At 40.4% G+C, this 24,074-nt stretch overlaps 1 protein-coding gene across 1 annotated transcript; it reads left to right on the forward strand.

Annotated features, from left to right (window-relative positions):
• Window positions 1-18,197: 18,197 nt before the first annotated feature.
• Window positions 18,198-21,859, forward strand: LOC119647824 (membrane-associated protein Hem). The gene has a single exon (XM_038049062.1). It carries the CDS (start codon window positions 18,363-18,365, stop codon window positions 21,738-21,740), a length of 3,378 nt encoding a protein of 1,125 aa, XP_037904990.1. The 5' UTR covers window positions 18,198-18,362; the 3' UTR covers window positions 21,741-21,859.
• Window positions 21,860-24,074: the final 2,215 nt, after the last annotated feature.

Here is a 24,074-nt window from a genome sequence, read left to right on the forward strand (position 1 = left end):
CAAAAAAAAAGAAATATAAATGAAAACAGAGTTTTTACTTTTTTTTTGGAAATATTTATTCCACACAATAATAATTGACAATATGAAGTGACGGGTGATTCGCGGCAACTGGGCGAGATGTTATTTGATTTCCTATATTTATTCATTTATAAATGCTGATTCAGCGTCTGGCTGCTTGCTTTTTTCCAGAAATGCAGCAAATTCTTTCCAGACGGTATCTTGTTTCGTGGCGTCTAAGGTGTCTGCATCTGGCGGATTAGATACAGGCACGTGTAATCTGTTTTTTTGATTTATGTGTGCTGACGCATACATAACTAGCGCGGGCTCTCTTTAACGTGATATAGGGAAATTTGCTCTAAATGCGCATCTAACAATTTTTATTTGATTATCGTTTGAGTACATTTCCCTAAGTTTTTCTTGGACTAAATTGTATTTTCTATCCGATATTTCAGAAAAAATTCCAATAATGCCCTTTTTAATGTAACGTCTGAAGATGTCAGATAGATTATCGAAGTCATATTCTGCAATGTATATTATCCATTTGTTATGAATCGCTTCCATTTCTCTAGTTTTATCATTGGTAAGGATTATTTGAGTCTTATACTTATTGACTATCTCCTCTTTGATAGGGATGTGGTCAAGTAATTCTTCGTCTGCAGAGTGAACTGTTGCCAAAGTGACGTCAATTGGTAGCCGTAAATAATATGAATTTGTTACCGTAAAGGTAGGGCCTGAAGTAGTTCACTGCCGATATAATGGCCAAGAGGTCCTTGTCTGTGGCCGAATAGTTTCTTTCATGGTTATTTAACGGTCTTGACGTGAAACACACCGGGTGCCCTTCCTGTGATAGTACGGCACCAATCGCGTAGAGGCGTCTGTTGTTAAATGGAATTGCTTATCCAAATTCGGAAACTGAAGAATAAGTGGAGTACAAATCAAACTTTTAAATTTTGCAAAAGCCTCTACATAGTTTGGATCTTTGGTATGGTTTTTGCCTTTTTTTAAGTTATTTTATCATTGGTTGGCCTACTTTGGCACAGTCCCGAATGAACTTTCGATAAAATCCTGTAAAGCCTAAAAAGCTCTTAATTTGTTTCGTCGTTTTTGGTAGTTGTACGTTTTTAATGACCTGTGTTAAATTTTCAATGTGTTCCTTTAGCGTTGTGCTAAAAATAAGCACACCGTCTAGCTACACGACACAGGTATAAAATTTCGTAAAATGTCGTTCATGAGCCTCTGGCGGGGGCATTTTTTAGGCGAAACGGCATCCTAACGAACTCATATAGTCCGTGAGGAGTAACGAATGCTATTTTAGGCCGATCTTCTGATTTTATTAAAATTTGATGATAGCCTTTCGCTAGGCCTATCGTGGAGAAATATTGTACAAAATTGAGTGGATGTTGGGCAACGGGAACTTGTCATCCACCGGTACCTCATTTAACCTTCTATAACTTATTAGTATACGATATTTAGGTTAACCTGAGTTGTCCGTCTTCTAAGGGACGACAATAGGAGTCCTTGAGTATTTTGAACGGCTCTTTCTTATAATGCCCTGTGACTCCACTTCTGTTAATTGGCGTCGCACTTCTTCCTCGTACTTGGGCAGATAGCGATACAGTTTAGCATTTATCTGCTGGTCTGTCGTTGTTTTTATGTCATGCATTACAGTTGGTGTGCTGGTGAGTTTGTCACCGTCTCTAAAGAATATCTTCCCAAATTGATTAGGTTTAAGATTTCTTGCTTCTTGTTTCTTGCTCTTCTTGTTTTAAATGGTTCAATTTCGGTTGACTAATGTAATCAGGAATTGTAGCTTCAAGGAAACAAAGTTCTTTCACCGGATGAGGTTTATTTACCATTTGGATTACTTGACCATTTAGGGTAACAGTTTGGTTTTCTAAGTTCATTATCGTTTCCATCCTTATAATAAAATCATACTTCGTTTCTCCCGAATCCCTAACCTTCCAGTGAACTTTAGATCCTGGTGGGGCATTCATTTCAATTGGTGAAGGTGTATGTACCTCGATATTAATTACATCTTTATTAGGTATTGTGCGAAATTGTATTGGTTTGATTTTGATTTTCTGAAATTGCTCTAGGTTCTCGTTTATTAAACTAAACGATGACCCAAAGCAATAAATTTTGATTGGTCTATTATAATCTCAATTAAGGGCAACTCATCCGAGACTAATTGATAAAAAATTAACCTCCTTAATTCGAGTTACTATCAAATTCAGAGGGTTGACGTGAGTTACTAGAGGGTTTTGAGGTGTTTTAGATATTGTCCACCACCTTGGGGTCCACTTGCTGATGCTTTCGAGTATTCGAATATTTACGTGAATTACCCTGTCTATAATTGGCTTTAAATTATCTGGAAGGGTGTTCATTACGGGTTTCGTTGGTATTTTTTGAATTGGAATTTCTAATTTGCTCCTCCTTGTTGTTGTATTATCTGTTATCAGTGTTTTGGTCGTTTTGTCGGATGTCTTGGCTAGGATTTCCTTGATAATTTGGATTATCCTGAGAATTATTTTGATTCCAATTTTTTCGAAATTTATTCTTATACTTTTTATTATAGAAATGGTTATTAGAGCTAGACACGCCAGTTTTCCGGAATTCTGGTCTGATACAACTATCTTCCAAGCATCTCTCCCTCATGATTTTTACTATCTCATGTACACTTTTTAAACCATAAATTTTCTCTAACAATACACCCTGTGTCATTTCTTTGACAACATTTACCAATAGGGATTCGGCGTTATTTAAGTCCACATTCATGTCGTGCTCATAATACAAGATAACTTCATGAGACTTATATTTTAAATTAAGTACATCGATAGCAAGATCGCTTACCGTGTCTCCTCGCAGGTTGGTAATTTGTCGGTAAATCTCCGCCGGTTCCAGTTCCGGTCTGTAACGTAGCTTCAGATTGCTGATATTATCCCAGTTGTCGGGTTCAGGTAAACCCATGACGGTATTTTTCGCCTCCGCTTGGATTTTCTCCTGGTATATCGTTTTTGTTGCTGCTTTTCTTGCATTTGGGTCGGTTATGTTGCTCAGGTAATACTCCACGTTCTTGATGAATGCATTAACAGACACTGGACCACTGCCCGTAAAACAGTTCATAAACTGGACTCCCTTCATGATCCTGTGCCTATTTTCCGCCGACTGCTGTTGCTGCGTTAATCGTTCTAACGCTTCTGCCAACTGATGGATTTGTTGCTCACGTTCTTGAATTTGCTGTTGCAAAAGTTGCACTTGTTCTGCCATTTCGTCGTGGTTTTCAATTTTTCTGGTCACGTTGAATTTATGGCACCGTCTCTTTTTATTGCTAAGCATCCGCTAAGCACTTTCACTCTTAATATTATTGTTGTTAATAAAACTGACCAAGCTTATATGGCAGTCTCACCATATAATTTAAAACAGTTTGGGTGACTTCCTGCACTTGCAATAAAATGATTTTAGATGCGTGTATCTTCACGTAAGGGGTAATTGTTTAATTAGTTGTAATCAATTGGTTCTTTGCGAACACTTTACTTTTTGTAAACTTGTATTTTATTAGTTTTGTTATCGGTTTTACTCTTCACGAACAATCATCTTCCGATTTAAAAGGTTAACCGACTGCGCCAGTTTTGTCGTAGCCTTAAGACGCGCAAAAAAAGAAGTTGCCCAAGTTTACTTTTAAAACTCACAATAAAGAAAACAACACTTTCGACTTAATAGAATTTATTATTAAAATGTTCTAAAGTTACACGGACAGCGTTTCAGCTGAAAGTATCGAGAACGGAGTCCAAGAAACCACATATCAGTCGCTTCAAAATAAAATGCTGACCTGTCGTCTGCATTTTTCCGATATTGTGGAATTTTTTTTATGTAGAGTCAAATTGTAAGCTGCATGTGCAAGGTGTTGCATTGCTTTTGCTAATATTTCATTGTATCTAGACTGATATGTGACCCGCGAGCGTTCAGAAATCCAAATGGAACGCAGTCTTCGTAACTGAGTCTACCTAGGGATGATCTTAATCTGGGAGTCTGCTTCCTCTTTTGTCTAGGAGCTTGGGGAGTTTACCTTGTTTCTAGACCTAGAGATGTCTCATTGGTTTCCAGCAATTGTTAGTCGTTTAGACTAATGACTTCATGTGTCGATTTACTACTGTGATTCTACCGTGTTTGGTAATGTAACACACTATTCATATTAATCCTTTCATATTTAATAACCACTATTATTCAAGTTAATTCTTTTACATTTAATTAAGAACATTAAAATAGAAAATCTTTAAAATGCTTTTAGAATCAATTTCATTTCTAAGCTTATCAATATTAATATTTTTAATTCAAAAATTAATTAATCATCATTTTACTTTTTTCTCCTTGACACCGCAGGCTTATCCCATTTTTTTCTTAAACTGACATTTAAAAAACAACTTTTTTTTTTTAATTTATCATTTAAATCATGGCCTGCTCCGCCACGGAAAACACCGATGGTGGCCCCTGTCAATCGAATTAACAAAATAAATTTCGAATGTTGTTAACCCCACCGCGCCACACCACTCCACCCCCAGATGAAACCCAGGGGTTTCAACGACCGGCTTCAGAACTGCGATCGCGACGTTGATTTGGGACGCAAACGGGCTTCAGCCTGGATAAGGAGACAGTTTTTTTCTGTCCCCCGATCTGGTGCTCAGAGGTGGCGGTGAGGCCAAACCAAAACCAAGTGGCCGAGGAGAACCTCTATAGTGGTGGCACCGGGAGACGCTGTACTCACTTTGGTTTGCCGGCCGTGATGCAGTAGACGAATGCTCCAAAGGCCTAATCAGGGCGATCAGAACCGAGTCTGCACGGGGACTCATCTGAAGTGGCAAATTGGTCACGAAACCTCACCAGGGGTATACTGGTACCATGGCAACCGAGATACCCTCTGGACTCTCATACTTCGGGTGAACTTCCGTTGTATGTGAGTACAGCTCGGTTATTTGCAGTTGGCCCCCTAGTGGGAGCTTCATGGGGGTTGTTGGTTATGCTCAATCGAGAAGAGATCTTCGGGCCTCGGCGTGGTATTGCGTTTCAACACGGGTGCCGTACTCCTTAGTTCGGTAGAGATTTAGATATGTCTTGCATCCACCATTATGAATGCTAAGCCATGCACTTGGTATAGACTGGTACCGTTGTTGCTTGTCTCAGCGGGGCTCTGATTGTGGTCACAAAATTAATCCGTGTCTTAAGAAAACTGTGGGATTAAGTCGTCCGGACAGGTGCTCACATTAAATCCTCAAGGGCTCACTATCCCCCGATCTCGAGCTGGAAGAAATACTCTCCACGCTCGAGAACACTGTACGGTCCTTCGTATGGAGGCTCCAGCGGTTTCCGGACAGCATTCATCCTCACCAGGAGGTGCGTGCACGTGTCCAGCTCCCTGGGTGCGCAGGCAGGTGCGGACGATTGTCATGTAGAAAGTGTGGCTTCCATGTGGCGAAGGTTGTCTTTCAGCTGAATTTTTCGTGGATTTCGAACCTTTTAATATGGGTTGAAACACGAAAGAACAACAAAACGCGGATGTTTGACCGGATGCGCGCGGTTAACTTACCCACATTTGTTGCCACAACAAATGTGTGCAGATGACCTTAGATATTACCTAGCAATTTACGCATTCATAAGATAGAATGCTCATTTAATAAAATTTGCATATGTTGACAAAGTTCTACAACAGATACTGAGTCTATTTGACTATGTCCCGCTTAGAAAATATATCACTTGGCTCCACAATGTTACATGCTTCTTGCTTAAAGTCCTTCAGTGAAACGTAAGATGTTTCTAGCCGACGCACGAGGTCTTCGCCTAAACTTTTGGGTTCTGTTTAGTAGATTCGTCACCGACGAAGCGATTCCCAGATACACCCACCGAAATATTACCTCGGCTCGCTTGCTCCAGGTCACTTGTGATGTTCCGACGGAACTTCTTTTAAAGGGTGGCTAAAAGGTTCCTAAAGGCTTGGGGAGGAATAATAACTATGGCTTTTAATTTAATTTAAGTATAACGATTTTATATTTTTATATTTTACATAGTAATAAGTTCCTTAACTTAATTAATTGCCTCACCAGAACGTACTCGGCGCTTGAGCTGCTGCTGTACTGCTATCTTTTACACTGGACCACCTGATACTGCTTCAACCTCCTGCTCGATGTCGTGCCTTCCTAAGCTGCCTTTAACTTACAGCGCCCTGCTAACGTGCTCAAGACCTTTTTATGTTGGACTTGAGCGAATTCTTATGCCCTAGATTGAGCGCCTTTTTTTCGCAATCCCCGCATATTTCTTGAACCAATTTGTTGGATGATAATTCAAACGAGTTTTTCCAAGTTGTTCAATTGATTTATGCTTGAACATATTAAATATGACTAAAATCCAAAATCATTAACAGATTTATAATAGATAATAGATATAATTGATTTATGCTTGAACAGATTCATTTAACTCTGTAGTCATGCTGTTCACTGGTTTGAACAGTTTGAACGGGTAAATCATTTTCAGAGTTAGAAGAACTAAACTCTATATGGTGCTGTCGTTTGTGTCATTTAAAAATAGGCAGAATCGGAATTTTCATGGAAGCTGATGTCCCGATATTTTCTTCAGTTTCACTTTTAGTCGGCTGATGTTCCTCCGCTTTCAGGTTACTTGATGATTCACTCAATATCTCTAGCTGTAGTGCGCTTTAATCATCATTATTTGGAATATCCTTTTTTACCCACTGGCATCCCTCATCGACTCGAGACATCTAGAATAATATTATAATATACTTGCAACAAATAAACACAAAGTAAACTTATGAAATATAAAATCTTTATAAATAAGTCACAACAACTTACCTTTGCTTGACGTAAACACTAAACTTCCGTAAATTTTACGATACTCTTACTGTAAGTCAACACGCAAATGACCTCTGGTCACACTGGCAGCACATGGCACACTAAATGCAGAAATGAGCAAGGTACTATGAAGTGGGGCACGCCGGAAAGACGCGATCATTGTTTTTCCAGGAATCGGCTTTTTTTCGTGGTAATTTTCACAATGGTTTTCGTATTCTAGCGTTAAGCACGATTTCAACTTGGAACTTACAAATGCTTGGCTTGGTAATCGCATATAATAATAATAATAATCGTTGGCGCAACAATCCATATTGGATCAAAGCCTTGAAGTGTGTTAGAGCACTTCATTCAAGACCGAAACGGTACACTACAGTACACTGTAGGAGGCAATGTGGTCAGCATTGCGCTCGCCCGAAATTATTACCCTGATTTGACTCAGGTACTCATTCACAGCTGAGCCGACTGGTATCCGACGTCAAATCGTAATCCGTAAGATAGGCTTGTGCTCTAACCACTCAGCTATCCGGACAAGGTAATCGCATATACCTAAGAAAAACGTCCTTTAACGGATTGCCGCGATCACGGTCCGTCACGGGCGCCAGTTGTATTCAAAACTAGGTTGTGGGAAACGAAATATTTTACTACCATTCTTTGGGCTCAATTGGCTTTTTTCAAAACCAAATTGCAACTGACTAAAACGAATTTACAAAAATAGTTGAATTGAATGAATTGCCGATGCAGCGATTCACGTGGGTCGATCACCTCGGGGAATGTGCAACTTATATAGTAATAGTATTAGCCCAGCGCTAAGGGTGGTTTTGATTACTTTGACAAATTCTACACCTGCTTGAAATGGATCTTTCACTTAAGGGAGTCATCCCGTGTGAAGGGCGTTTTCTTTCGTCTTTTTTAAGAATTTTTTTGTGAAGAACTGGATGAAGATACAAATACGAATTTTTCATCATAGATTTATTAATATCTTGAGTGTGCATTGTAATTTTTCCAGCCCTATCGCATAGTTCGTTATTGAAATACAGAACAGTTTATACACTCATGTCCAAAAAGATGTGTTTTTCTGCTGCCACGCTAGAGGGCGCTGCGATCATGTTAAAGAAAAAATGTAAACGGCATTGCAACGTACAGACCTAACTGCAGTCTGCAAACTAGCATTATTAAAAAATATTAAAAGCTAAATTTTTGGTGCCGTGTTAAACTTTTTTTGTGAGTTTTGGTGTTTTTTCACGGCTTCTTCAATGAACAAAAAAAAACTCCTGAATGAATCGCAATTATCCTAGTTTGCGGACCGTAGAAATATGTTCTGAATAAGTTGTGAAAATTTCAAAGAATTTTATTGGATAGATTTTGGGCTATGGTGGCAGCCGACTTTCAACATGCAGTTTCGAGAAAAACGCATTTAAAAAGTAGAATATGATTTTTAGCCATAAAACCCTTAACTGACCATTAATCTGCTATACCTAGTCCATAAATCTTAGGTTTCTTCAAGGAACACATATACAGTCTTGGCTTCAATTCTTATGATTTTAGCGAAGTAATTCGGACGGATAAATACGCGGTTTATCTTACTTATCACGTGTTTAAGACTATAATTTCCGAACGACTCCGAATATCAAAAAATCACTTTGTCCATATATTCTACACTATATCTAGATACAATTGCGCGGATCCGACACACAAGATGACACCCTTAATACTTAAGCCGCCTTTATAATATCATTACACACACTACGCTTACTCTATTTAAATAATTTTAATATATTGCTTGCTACCTGTTTTTATAAGTGTAAGTTCTTAATCCAATGATTGAGTTTGGATTCAAATAAATTCGTTTAAATTAAGCTTTTAGTATCTAAGTTAATGATACGTTTTATCATAAAAACCCACGTAGATAACACTGTAACGTTAGTAAATACAATCAGACTGCAAAATACGTAAAAATCTAAGGCCAGGGATAACATTTTATAATTTACTACCCAATTTTAAGTGACTATAAGTATTCAGATTGTTATGATTTAGTTTGAAGCACTGCCAGCCCATCTACGGATATAGTTATATGTTCTTAGTCATTTATGGCATCAGAATACTCCTATTTAGTATGTAATACAAATGCTGCTTGTGATTATAATTTGTTTAATAGACTGAAATGTTAGCAAAAAACACTTTGTAAATATTCCAAACTGAGAAGAAGGCGCCGGTTATAGCCTCTCAGAAAAATGATCATTTAGTTTTTCGGCACGCTATTAAGATAAATGCAAACAACTACGTCTTATTAAAAGAAATCAAAATATATTTATTGAAATGTTTTAACGATCCCCACCAAAAAAGTCATGTTTGCAAACTCGCAAGTAGTCGAATAAATTAGTTTCAATTTTCTACTGTTCGGAAAACAATTTCCCTGAACAGCAGATCGTCCTTGCATGTCTCATTCCCTTGTAATCCACTGATAAGACGTCAGTGAAATGCATCAAGGAAGATGTGTTTTCTGATGGAATGATGATTTTCCGATTGACAACCGGCTATCCGAAAAAATACAGGAAAATATTTGATATTTGCAAACGCGTATTTAAGCGCTGCAAAGATTTCCCTTAAAAATGTAGACTGAATGAAAATTGTATATTTATTGTTAATGTTAAGATACTGGAAGCAAATTAATGCTGAAGTCTATTCTTTCTCATGTAAATAGTTCCATATTGTAGAATATAGGTAGATTACCCATATCATTGGAAAATGTAAAGAGCTTACATATTTAAATCTAAGAAGAATAGTGTAAATAGGATTGGAATCCCAAGAGGTTCTAAACTTACGAAATTCTAGTTAGGTACGATTATGTTTATTTTTATTTATAAGAAACTAAATTCTGAAATACAAATTCATTAAAAGGAACAGTGTATTTGTTGGAATTGTTCTTGTTCTATTACAGGATTATTCGACGCACGAATTCGGTAAGTGATAATTTTAACAAAATTTTATTATCTTGTTTAGCACCAACTACGTTACGGAGACACAGTCGGCGAAATAATTATATGGGACAGTGATTTTAAGGCTTTTTGAGAACCAAACCTTATTAAAATCGACTCAATGTCTGTTTTTCAGTATATCCGTCTGGCTGTCTGGCTGCCTCGCCTTACTCGAAAATACCTGAAGTTATCACTACGAAAGTTCGCGAGAATATGTTTTCCGTGCAACCATGGAAAGGGAGATATCAATTTGCGTTTGGGTTTGAATGGAGCTTCCCATACATGCAAACGGAAGGTGTATTGCTCGTGGCTAAACGACATAAGCGGTATTCCATTCACCTCTTTCCAAGGTCAATCTAACAAGAGAATGCATTTAATAATATGTAATATTCGCTCTTTTCTCACATTTTTTTACGCCCTTTAACTTTCCTAATTACTCCTCTCACCTTCGTCATTCATTTATATACAATATCTAACACTTCGAATATGTAGCTAATTTTACTTATTTTTAAAACAACCTAACAATTGATCGCTTTCCTCTAAATTCAAGAATTTAATCCCAAATGAACAATCCCAAATTTCATTTTTTAAAAATGTTCAAATGGTGCAAGCGAAAATTAACGGGACCAATCGTTTGTGGACCCTCATGAACATGCCCATATTGCATACTATTGGCTGCAGGTAGGCGATTGATCATTGTTGGAAAGGATGGCAATAGGGAGTAGTTATTTTTTTTGCTGAACCAGCGCGAATTTTAAAGTTCAAGGCCGTGACTGGCGGGATGAGAATTAACGAGACCGGCTGGTTGGATGGACAGATGATCAGCTGGGACGCGAAGATCGTTTATGTCTTTCGGGGAGTAGCAGATTGGGAAATTGCTCTTTGCTGTAAAAATAAGCGCGCATCGAGTCGACGTGGCGGTGAAATTGTGCGGCCACGTCAACCACGACCCTACATCCAATATCACAAGGCAGGTTCATCCGCTCTACGGCAGACTTTGTGATGATGCATTTGGAATTTGGACATAGTTGTCCGTTTCCTAGATCGGTTTTCATCTATAGCAATATTCTGAAAGCATAAGCCAGTGAAAAGGCAATGAACACATTCAAGGCGTTTATTTCATTCTTCCCCGAGAGATGCAATTTCAGAACCAGCTTTATACGTCGTAGGAATTCGGTCAGTAAATCATCGTTTAGATCACCAACTCAAGCATGAGTTCCTTACGGAATTCCTACGTACTTGTAAAAGTCTGTCTCGGTCATAGCTTGAATGTGGGGGTCACCAACGCTATGTCTCACTTTTGTGCATGGCTTGGATTCGACTTGTCTGATTCAAATTTCATCCGAATATCACGGCTAAACATGTCTACTATTCGCAATGTCATCTAAGTACATCAAGTGTGTCCACTCGCACTTAGCACGTAGGCCATACTTTATTGCGAAACTATTCCTTCTAGCGTTATTCAGAAGTTATGAAAGGGGGTTTAGTACCATGCAAAACTAAAGGGTATTAAATGAGTCGCTCTGGAAGATGCCTCTCCGTATATTGATAGGCTCTGTGGTGTTGGTACCCTCAGAAGAATGCACTGATAAGGTAGTACGCCACCCTTTCATAACTGTCGCCAAAAACTCTATTACCTTCGAATCAATGCGATATATATGTAGGACATCGATTAGTCATGTGTGCGGGACGCTGTCGAAAGCCTTGGCATAAACGATATAGCAACTAAAGAGGGGATAATGGGTTGCTCTTTGCGGCAAAGTGGCATGACGGGTACCTTCAGCTGTAATCCACTCTGTATACTTAGCCAGTAACCCGCAAAGCCTACCCCAATATTCTTTCGCTTCCATTACCGAAATTGGACGCTCTGTTGGGATTCGTCGAGTGATCTGAAAAAGCTCCGCTGGTTGCTCGTGTAGCTGCATACGACAGGTTTCTGCTTTAGTGCGCCAGAATTTCAGCTACGAGTGTCTCGCAGGGGATGGCATAGTTCCGGCAAACCCTTTGCATTTTATTTTTCGCCTGTCTATTGACATTGCCAGAGCTGATTTGAGTTAGTCCAGCAATGTTCTGCATTAGTGAGTTAAGCCAACATTTTAGACGGAAGTCCGACCCAGTTACCAAGTCAGATGACTCCCGCCGGCTATCCATAGCAGACTTCAAATATCGCCTCCTCATTTTTGGATTTGCATTTTATACCTAACTGCCAGGTGAGGCGGATAGCGTGAGGAGCAATCTGCAAGACTGCAAAGTTCCTGCATTTTCCTCACCTACCCCCTGAGACGCTGCAATGACATTCAGACTGGAGCTATCTATCCCTCCTCCTTTCACAACCGGGCTTAGAATCGGCTACGGCGGAGTTAGTTTATTTATTTCCGAGTTGTCACAATATTGGCAGATGCCGGGTTTTACCTAATATTAGCACTAAGTGCCAAGCCTTAGGCTCGGATGATCCTACCTACTTAAAAACTAAAGGGGCGCTGGTAGGTTAATGGGGGAATCCGTCGAGAACTGCCCGCAACATCGGGCACGTATGCAGAATGGTGTACTTCTGCATGGTTTGAACCAGACTGTGCGAAAGTCCCAGGACACCACGGGAAACCGTGAGGGATTTAGGTACAATACCTGTAGCTGACAATATTATGGGAACTACAGCCACCCGCTTGAGACGCCAAATTTCTTTGATTTCCCGAGCCAGCGGCTCATAGTCACCTTCTTCTCCATGTATTTCCGTTCGATGTTGCTATTATGGGGGATAGCAACATCAATTATATACGCGGAGCCAGCCGTCTTGCCAACTAACAATTTCAGGCTTGTTATGTAGAGTATGGCGATCAGTCAGAACTTGCCGGTCCCAATACATGCTATAAACAGAACTATCAAGTACTGCTTGCGGCTCATATCGGTAAACCGGACATGTTTCCATGATCATCCCATGCTTTATGCAAGATTTTGATGGATAACCTTATATACAGCATTATGCCTGGTGATGTATTGCACCGCTACCATAACAGTACAGCCAGAAATGAGATGGTCCAACGTCTCTAACGCCGAACCAGATGTATAGGGATCCGAGAATCAGTTCTCTCAATAACTCTTCCGATTCTCTGTGTCCCCCAAGTCCATTGTTTACCCAATAGCGTTGTGTATTTCTACACACCTTTCTGAGACCTCAACCAACAAATACCCCAGGCACGTCATCCGCATAACCTTGAGCGTGGATTGGCAGATTTTGCAGTTTTCATAGTAGTGAGTTGATCAGCATAGTACACTTCCTTGAGAGCAGCCTTCCGTTGCTTTCGTTGTCAGGTAGCGATTAGTACACTTTTCAGCACAAGGCAATCTTTGCATTAGCACAGCATAGATCCACTTAACTAAAGTTTCAACAACACCATGCTCTCTCGCGGCATCACAGAGATTTTTAATAGGTGCACAGTCAAACGCCCGCGTGCTCTCCTTTCAGAGTTGTGCCCTTTATCTTTGAAACCCAAGAGTGGAAAGTAGACTTACACGCCTTTCCATGCCAGTAAGCGTGTTGGTTTTCATACAGTAGGCGCGACCTTATCGTCTTCTCGCGAATGTGACGTTCGTAGCGAGCATGATGTTAAACTGATTTGTCTGAAGTTCTTAGAATTTAAATAGTCATCATTCCCAAACCTAGGTATGAAGACTTCCTTAACCTTCCGGCAAGAGATAGCCAAGAGCAAGATATCCTCGAAAAATATTTCTTAGGAGTTGCTCTAGGTGGACCGGGTAATAGCCTTTCAGAAAAATTATCATTGATTATTGATTTTTAAACACGCTATGAAGGATAAATTTGGCCAAGTACGCCTTGTTAGATATGGATAAAAATATATAGATTTCAATGTTCTAACGATTCCAGTCAATAAAAGTTATCGACAGTAGTCTAATACACCCATCATCATTTTTCTCTGACAGAAAAATGTTTTTCCGATCAGGCGAAAATTAAAATAAATTATTTGGAAGTTTTTTGCTTGGGGATGTTAGCACATTGAAATCTACATATTTTTATTTATATCTAACAAGACATGTTTGATAAAATTTATCTACTGATCAACCCGCGCTTTAGTATTGCTGGACAGATTCCATTCATGAAATTGAAGTGTTCAAGGGGTGGTATAGCGTCTCCATTGGTAACAGCCACTCTCGCGATGTTTCAATTCCGCGTGCAACACGTTCTTGTTGAAAACCATTCCTTCCCATTTCTGCCATCTGTTCTCCCAGGTGGTATACTTGCAAGAGAGTCTATACAAACCCATCTCTGGAGTTTGTGAAAACTCCATTCCATTTTCTAAGAGAATCCAACATGGCCGACTCATCCTTTTTAAGGACTCTGCAGCCTGGAACCTTCCCTTACTCCTTCCAGTTCCTCACAGTATACTCTAAACGAGTTTCGCTTCGAATGTTTTACGAGGGTCTTATATTTATGCTGTGAGTTCCGAAATTTTATCCTCTTTTCATCCTTATTGCTTTTGGAAGCACGATTCAGAGGTCGTCTGGTTAATTTCCAGAGTTTTTTCAGTTCTCGATTCCATCATGGAACCGTTTTCCCGCTTCGCCCTCAGGAAATAGGGCAAGCCTTTTCAAAGCACTCTGAAAGTGTGCGATTCAGAGTTTCCAATTGATCTTCTATCGCCAAAAGAGTCCTTAGTCGCACAGGAAGCTTCACTTTGTTGCCAAGAAGTTCATTGAACTTTGTTCAATCCGTTCTTGTAGGATTTCGTCTTTTTATTACAGAATGCTCGTCTGTAATAGTCATACTGAATTCTAAATAACGGTGATTATCTAGCACTCGCCAGTCTCTAATCGACTCTAACCACTTTGTAGTGCAGATTTTTAAGTTAATTACTTCACTTCTTCTTGACCCCATGAATGTGGGTTTCTCTCCTCTAGGATTGCATTTGCTACTGCCTAACAAATATGTTCATCGTTCGCACCACAACCTATTAAGAATTGAAGGCTACTTGTTTCTGCATAAATTATAGATCCTTTAGTTCTTATGTTGGCAGGGGACACAAAGAATCATAGGGTACGTAAGCAGAGGCAACTGTGACGTTTCTTCTCTTACCATTAACCTGGTATTGTAAGTTGGCTGCAACAAGTTCCTAGGAATAGAATTGTTTCAGCATGGTTTCCTCTAACAATTTTGACATCACAACGCAGGCACTCGGTCTCGAGGATCTCTCATCGAAAAATATCCTAGTCCCCTTAACTGATTCAATACCATCGATTTTGTTAAAACCAACCTATGGGTCTTGAATCAGAGGTATATAAGGTCAGTCCTGCAACTTTGCCCGTCTTGCTAACAATAAATAGGAAGAGCATGCCAAACTGCAGGTTAATTTAACTAACCTTTATGTTTGTAGACATAAATGTAGTCTAATGTGAAAACCGACGCACATAGGGGTATTTCATCGATGTAGCCGGCCAAAACCCTATTTCTTTGAAACTGCCCTTAATTGAAATAATTGTTATTTTCAGGTAGCCAACTCCTCTGTGGATTATTTGCAGGTATGATTTCTTTCCATCGTTCAAATACTTAGGTTGTACAGTTAGTGGAAGTTCACCATTGCTACCGTGCAAATCACAATCTAGAGTGTTAAGTAAAGCTTTTGAGAAGAAAGTCATGGATTTCGAGAAAGCGGGTAAAACTTTCATTTGCCGCAGCGTATTTTTTATTCAATTTTTTAAGAGTAATGTTTTTAAACAAATTTTTTCCCCAATTTTTTTTTTTCTAAGGTGGTTTTGGTATAGTGCCGGGCTTCGCTCGGCATCGAATCTATTTTCTTTGAGTAGCACGTGCTTTGCTTTTATAGATACCAAAAAGATTGATCCCGTTTTTTGAAAATGGTGTGATTTTAACTCACAAAGAAAATAACTGTTTAAAAATCGATATCTTGTACTTGGCTGTATTATGTATTGTCGAGTAATGACTCGGAAACAATTATTCAATTATATGGAGAAATCCGAAGCTTCAAATATTAATGACAAATTGAATTATTTAGAGAATTACCTCCTAAACCTCGGACCGTTTTCAAACGAGGTTGCAGTCAAAATAAAGATAGATATACTTCAATTGAAATCAGAAATTAAGACCAGATGGTCAAATTCACAAAATAAAGAAGAAATATTTGTGAAAAAGCACAACCTATGGTCAGAAGGAACGTTTAGTGTACCAAAAACTACAATTCCGTCTGGAGGATGACCACAGATAATGTTTCCCGATTCAAGCGGCCGAAGCAAGAGAAGTAAAACAGAACAACTACGAAAAAATAATGAATAGGAAGTGCTCACATTCGCTGTTCAGTCTAAACTTCGTGAGCAAGGGAAAAGAGATGTTTCGTTAGTGCTCAAGGATATAATTTCGTCACCAAATCAAGCGAGGAAGTACAAAAAGGCCTTTAGTGGTAGCCAATCAAAAGCAAGCAATGATTGATGCAAAAGTATGCAATTGTGCCACTAATACAACATCTACAATGAGACGCTATATGTGTGGTCTAATTTCAAAAAATTTTAATTGCTTGGACAAAAAAGGAACAGGTAACTCGGAGGCTCTAGATTTTGCTCTGCCAATCAAACATGCCAGGACTTGTCTTTTTGAATCTCTAAGTTGCCTGTAAAAAGTGGCGGTAAACATCTGAAAGAGAAAAACAAACTGTCAAAGAGAGGAAGCTTGCTACACAGACGTTCCGAAGGCAAATTTTGGCAACACGAACGATGCAACACTGCTAGACGATTTTTGCCGATTATGAACGCTCTGCTCAAATTAACGGTATTGACATCAATTTCATCTACCGCCTCAAAATAATCCTGGAAGTATTGTCGAGTGGACACAAGATAAACACGGAAAAGTTTTCCGTTTGTGCCAGAGAAACAGCAGAGCTTTATATAAAGGTCTACCCATGGCATCCCATGACTCCAACACTTCATAAAATACTAATGCATGGATCCGAGGTTATTGAGAAAGCTCTGTTGCCAATAGGCAATTTATCGGAAGAGGCAGCAGAAGCGAGAATCAAATAAATTCACCTATATTGGCATAATTTTGTGGGAAAAATTCTTTCGAGAAACCTGCAACATGGACATATTAAATAGATAAAATGCAATCTATATAAATTATTTGGTCCCTGCCTACTTAATTTACATTTTATTAAGATTACTAAAACTAAATATGAAATGGTTCCTGAATGACATCCTATCTGATGATGATTTGTACGTTCTGAGAACCAAATATGTGGCTGGTATTGAATTGACATATGAAAGACAACCATATCTCAGTCACTCGAAGCAAGTCAGAAGCTCTCTAATGTCTAGGCATAAGCTAAGTTAAATAGATTTGAAATATAAATAAACAAATAAAGTTAGCTTAAAATCACTTTTGGCAACATAATTAAAACTAATTAACACCAAAAACAGTTTCCGCCGCCTAGATTGATCAAATACCCCTATGTGCGCCACCGGGTTTGCCAGCTTGTCCTCACCTTCCGCTAAAAGTTTCGATTTCTCTGGATATCGCCAAGCTTGATGGTGTAGCAATGCTCATGTCTTCATGCCTTCTTTCGCAGTGCCTTGCGTTTTCGTCGGCTGAGAGCCTTTCCAGGTTCACAGTGTTCAGGCTGCATGCATCTATTTCCACATACCGATAATAGACTAGTTGCGTCCTCATCACCAACGTTCCTTTCTTCCGCTTTTTCTGGTGGTAGAGGCGGAAGAGAAAGTTCTGATAGACAAGCTTGTAACCCCCTCTATTACTTAGTTCTCATTATAATTGTCTTTGAAAGATATATATGAACGCATACTTTAAATGTTATAAACATTTAAATAAATAATTTGTAGAAATTGGTAACATGTTTGTTACCTTTCCTTGCACATAAACTCTGAATGTTGGCTCCAATAATTTGGATACCCACTGTATAATTAATAATTGATCAGACAGACAGGAAAAAACAAGGCCTGACTGAATTATTCAAACATAATCTGTCTTTTCTACAAAAAGAAAAACTATTTACCTTTTGAAATTAGCAATGAATACAAATTCCATTGCGAATTCAATGTTCAAAGACAATTAACAGCACATGTCTGTTATTATATTGAGGACGGTTTCCTTTATTTAAGTTCGTTCGTTATATGCGTATGTAAGAAGCCCTTTAAAAAATCCGGTCGTAAGCATATTTTACTAAAATAAATTTGGCAAAATGTGAATTGAAATGCTTGCTACCAATTAAATTTTACGATTTTGAAAAAAGCGCTATGTAAACTGCCCCTATCATTTTATTTCATATTGCCTCCGCCTATGAAGTGCTGCACCTTCGCCCACTCCACTGCTGCACACATTCGATGGTCTTAGTCGTCATTCTTGATGGAGTGCAGATTGTTTTGTGGGTGGGATCTGTCAATTGGAAAAATAGTCGGATTTTCTGTGGATTTGTGGGTTTTCCGGTCTATTCGTTAATCAGAGCAATTGTTGCATCGCGCGTTCCTTTCGAAGAAGACTCGGCATTGAGCGCAAATGATGGCGCGGGCACTGAACCCCCTTCAGCAGAAGATCGCCGAAAAACTCATCATTCTCAATGACCGGGGCACGGGCATCCTCACGCGAATTTATAACATCAAGAAGGCATGTGGCGACACAAAGTCGAAGCCGGGATTCCTCTCCGAAAAGTCGTTGGAGTCATCGATAAAGTTCATAGTGAAAAGATTCCCGAACATTGACATAAAATGTCTGCAGGCGATAGTGAACATCAAGGCGGAGATAATCAAGTCGCTCTCGCTCTACTATTACACGTTCGTAGACTTGTTGGACTTTAAGGACAATGTTTGCGAACTGCTGACCACGATGGATGCCTGCCAGATTCATCTAGACATCACGCTTAATTTCGAGTTGACGAAGAATTACCTCGACTTGGTCGTGACGTACGTTTCGCTGATGGTGCTGCTGTCGAGGGTGGAGGACCGCAAGGCAGTGCTGGGTCTGTTCAACGCCGCTTACGAATTGCAAAACAATCAGAGCGACCAGAGCTTCCCGCGACTAGGACAGATGATCATCGACTACGACACGCCGATTAAGAAGCTTTCCGAGGAGTTCATTCCTCACCAGCGGCTCCTCTGCAGCGCACTCAAGTCGTTGGTGACTGTGTACCCGAACCGGAATATCAGCGCAGAGAAGTGGAGAGAAACGCAAAAGCTGAGCCTGATTGGAAACCCCGCGATGCTACTGAAAGCCTCTCGTACCGACACTCTGTCCTGTGAATATGTCTCTCTAGAGATCATGGACCGGTGGGTGATCTTCGGGCTCCTTCTCAACCATCAAATGCTGGGCTCCGAGCACCCGGACGTGACGAAAATGTGGCTTAGTGCGCTCGAGTCAAGTTGGGTCATCCCTCTATTCCGAGATGAAGTTCTCCAGATCCATCAATACATTCAGAATACATTCGACGGCATCAAGGGCTATGGGAAGCGCATAAACGAGGTCAAAGACGCGCATAATATTGCTGTACAGCGGGCGGCACTTGTGCACAGGGAACGCCGGAAGTTCCTTCGTACGGCATTGAAGGAGCTGGCGCTAATTATGACTGACCAACCAGGCTTGCTTGGCCCAAAAGCGCTACTAGTGTTCATCGGGCTGTGTTTGGCAAGGGACGAGATTCTCTGGCTGTTACGGCACAGCGACAATCCGCCTCTAGTGAAAAGTAAGGGGAAGAGCACTGAGGACCTTGTGGACCGTCAGATTCCAGAACTTCTCTTCCACATGGAGGAACTGCGAGCTTTGGTTCGTAAATATAGTCAAGTCATGCAACGCTACTACGTGCAGTATCTATCAGGCTACGACTCCATCGACTTGACCGTCAAGATGCAGAATCTGCAGGTTTGCCCGGAGGAAGAGAGCACCATCTTGTCGACCCTCTACAACACGGCGTCAAGCGTGAACGTGAAGCAAGTGGAGGAGAACGAGATATTCGACTTCCAAGCCTTCCGCCTCGACTGGTTCCGACTGCAAACGTACATGAGTGTCGCGAAATCGGCCGTCCGCATCGTCGACAACCAGGACCTTGCGCACCTGCTCGACTCGATGGTATTTCATAGTCGCATCGTGGACAACTTGGACGAGATGCTTGTCGAAACTTCCGACCTGTCGATCTTCTGCTTCTACAGTAAAATTTTCGAGGATCAGTTCCATATGTGCCTGGAATTTCCAGCGCAAAACAGATACATAATTGCTTTCCCGCTTATCTGTAGCCACTTCCAAAACTGCACCCACGAAATGTGTCCCGAGGAAAGACACCATATCAGAGAGCGCTCCTTGTCCGTTGTGAACATGTTCCTGGAGGAGATGGCCAAGGAGGCAAAAAACATCATTACAACGATCTGCGACGAACAGTGTACGATGGCTGATGCTTTGCTGCAGAAGCATTGCGCGAAGATCCTGTCAGCTGTGGCGTCCAGGAAAAAGAAAGACAAAGTAAAGAAACAGTTGGACGACGTCCGGAAGCCAGGGGAGGAGAGTTACCGGAAGACGCGTGAGGACCTCACCACGATGGACAAACTGCACATGGCGCTAACCGAACTCTGTTTTGCGATCAACTACTGTCCCACAGTGAATGTATGGGAGTTCGCGTTTGCCCCACGCGAGTATCTTTGCCAGCATCTAGAGAACCGTTTCTCCCGGGCTTTGGTGGGAATGGTGATGTTCAATCCCGAAACAATGGAAATAGCTAAGCCGTCAGAACTGCTAGCTTCCGTTAGGGCGTACATGAATGTGCTGCAGACCGTAGAAAACTATGTCCACATCGATATCACCAGAGTATTCAACAATTGCCTGCTCCAACAAACGCAATCCTTGGACTCGCATGGGGAGAAGACCATTGCCGCGCATTACAACACTTGGTATTCGGACGCCCTACTCAGGCGGGTAAGTGCCGGCAACATTGTTTTCTCTATAAACCAGAAGTCGTTCGTCCACATCACAGCGGAAGGTTGCGTTCCCTTCAACCCGCAGGAGTTTTCGGACTTGAACGAACTGCGTGCATTGGCGGAACTCATCGGACCTTACGGGATTAAGTTGTTGAATGAAACTCTAATGTGGCACATTGCGAACCAAGTACAGGAGTTGAAAAAGCTGGTTGGCCTGAATAAGGACGTTTTGATCACTTTACGCACAAGCTTCGACAAGCCCGAAGTTATGAAGGAGCAGTTCAAAAAACTGCAACACGTTGACAATGTGCTGCAGCGAATGACGATAATTGGAGTGATTCTGTCCTTCCGCCACTTAGTCCACGAGGCACTTGTCGATGTCCTGGATCAGCGAATTCCATTCCTATTGAGCTCTGTAAGAGACTTCCAGGAGCATCTCCCCGGCGGAGATCAAATAAAATTGGCTTCGGAAATGGCTTCCGCTGCCGGATTACCGTGCAAAGTCGATCCCACACTTGCCAGCATCTTGAAGTCACAGAAGCCTGAGTTCGACGACGGCGAGCACTTAGTTGCCTGCCTCCTCATGGTCTTTGTGGCCGTTTCCATTCCAAAGTTGGCCCGCAATGATAGCTCGTTCTACCGCGCATCGCTTGACGGCCACTCGAATAACACACACTGCATGGCCATGGCCATAAACAACATCTTCGGGGCTCTGTTCACGATATGCGGGCAAAATGACATTGAGGACCGGATGAAGGAGTTTTTAGCTTTAGCAAGTTCGTCTCTGTTGCGTCTGGGACAAGAGTCCGATAAGGAGGCTACACGGAATCGCGAGTCGATTTATCTTCTGCTGGATCAGATCGTTCAGCAATCTCCGTTCTTGACGATGGATCTCCTGGAGTCGTGCTTCCCGTACGTTCTTATACGGAACGCTTTCCACGCTGTCTACAAACAGGAGCAGGCCATGTTCGGGTAGATGGAATAGGGCTTTGCAAGATCTTTAGTTTATTTATACATTCATATATTGTACTTTTTTAGAATCTTTATTTCCATATTTTAACCGCATCGATTACAAATAAAGTTCGTATTAGGCAATGTCTGTTGGTTTTAGTTGACTCATCGGTTGCACGTAAAGGGTCGTATTGGTATTGGCAATTCGAAAATAATTTACTTGATTATTAGTATCCAACCTTGTAAATGTCCCTTAAAAGTGCGCTCCGATGCTAAAACCTTCCGTTTACTGGCTCGGCTGTTATTCACCCTAAACTTTTGATCTTTCATACGCTGCAACCCCGTGTAGTCTTGCCGGCGAGTCTATCCATCTAAAAATCGACTACATTTGCAACAAATGGGATCTACTAGCAATCGACTGGATCTTACGGATACATCCATTCACCTTATAGTTTTACGGTTCATTTGCTGACCGCATTCTTCGTGTATAATCCAACATTGTTGAGCATTTCGTATTCATTGACTAAACCCCTTGAACTATATTTCTGTGTATCAATTACAACTGACTTAAACTCACCATCCCCCAAGCTGAGTGTTGGCTATTCCCAATCATCTTTTCTCATTTATCCTATTTAAGAAAATACTTTGATCAGCTTGCAGTAGTTCACTTTCGACTGCTGATCTGAGTGGCTGGTCGCACAGTGCTTTTATAGTGTTTTCTCCGCTCGTTTTGGAGTATCAGTTCAAGTTCTGGGTTCTTTCATTTTTATTTGTTGTCTTAAGGAGAATCTTTCCTTTCTGTGGCGCACTCGCTTTGCCTAGAGGAACCCTGAAGTCTGTGATGCAGCATTGAGGAACATCAAAGCATACTGGCGGATATCCTTGGGGAAATGACTTCGAAGAAGTACCGAATGAAGCTCTGTCCAAAATGAGAAATAGGAGAGATAAAATTGCATCTAAAACTGGTTGGAAGGACAAGGGGACTCAAATATCAGATCGGTCTCCACAACTCCTAAACTTATCCTCACCAAGCCCGCTTTGGCTTAATTCAAAAGAAATCCGAATAATTGCTGTCAACCTGAGGCCTGAGGAATATATTCGTATTCGAATAAGTGAATATGAATACGGCAGTATTCGCACTTTCAAGCGTCGATACAGATGTATTCATATTTACGAGTGAGAATACGAATTCTGTTGCATTCAAATGTTAGTATTCGCTTTGACAGCGGGTATTAGCGCCTTAATTATCTGATCATGTTGTACATATGTGAGGACATAAGGGGGGGAGACCACATTAGGAGGCTTTCAGAATCGACTTTTTTTATTGCATAGATCGTTAGCCTACCTATCCCAGGATACGCTGCGGCATTTTCAAAGCGAAATTCGTGGTCCTTTAAGTTTTATAGGAATAGAAGCGAGCGATTATCGGGTACAGGGCTTACGGCCCACTGCCCAGGAGGTAGTTCCTTTATGTCCTTACGAAATCTGGTAGCGTTATGTAAATAGTGCGTTTATAACTACTTGGTGTCAGACCCTTGAATAAGTGCATTTGTATTTGTATTGTATTTGTTGTAAATGTATTTTGTTCGTAATTAAGAGTGGTAAATGTCTTCATATCCGAAACGAGATTTTTCAAACGCGTGTTTCTCAAAACAACTTTTTTCACATTTTCGGGAATTCTAACTCAAAAAGTAATGAATCGATCATTATGGAATTTGGAGGTACAATTATTTACAAAATTACCAAGAATATTAACCAAAATTTGGGGTGAAATCATACCTTTAAGGATGCCTTTTTTGCGTAATTCAGGTTCAAATTCTTAGAAAATAATTTAGTGATGTAAAATTGAACTGTTTCAGATAAAAATTGGAGTCGTTACATATCCCACAGTTGGAAAACTCCAGTTACGACCTTCAGCGGAATATTGTCGCAAAACACTTTTATTTTTAGCTTAAACTTTTCAAAAAAATATCAGTAGGTGTTCGGAATATGACTAACATAATGTCCAAATTTCATTGAATTCTGAATAATTCATCATACCTCAAAAAATCTCAAAAAGTACATGAAAAAAGGCCTTCTAATAGGCAGGTATAGATAAAAGTATATACATATAAACTCGAAAGATATTTCCAAGTCTGAAAAATTGTTTTGTAAAGAAAAAGCACTTGAAAGCAGACATCTTCTTCTATACTTGTGTCAGGCAAATGTCTGTGGCTGTATCAGGCAAACAATACTCTGTTTCAGACAAGTCTTTGTCGCGTAGCGTAGGCAGACATTTGTCTGACAAAAGGCGCAGATATTTGTCTGTCTAAAGTCTGAGGCAGGCAACATTTGTCTATTAATTATTAGGCTGGTGGCA

This window comes from Hermetia illucens, chromosome 2 (genome assembly GCF_905115235.1).
Source record: "Hermetia illucens chromosome 2, iHerIll2.2.curated.20191125, whole genome shotgun sequence".
NCBI classification, from domain to species: Eukaryota; Metazoa; Arthropoda; class Insecta; order Diptera; family Stratiomyidae; genus Hermetia; species Hermetia illucens.

Bases quoted from the DNA above. Each gene is read 5' to 3' on its own strand.
- LOC119647824 (XM_038049062.1), top strand. From the start codon at position 18,363: ATGATGGCGCGGGCACTGAACCCCCTTCAGCAGAAGATCGCCGAAAAA.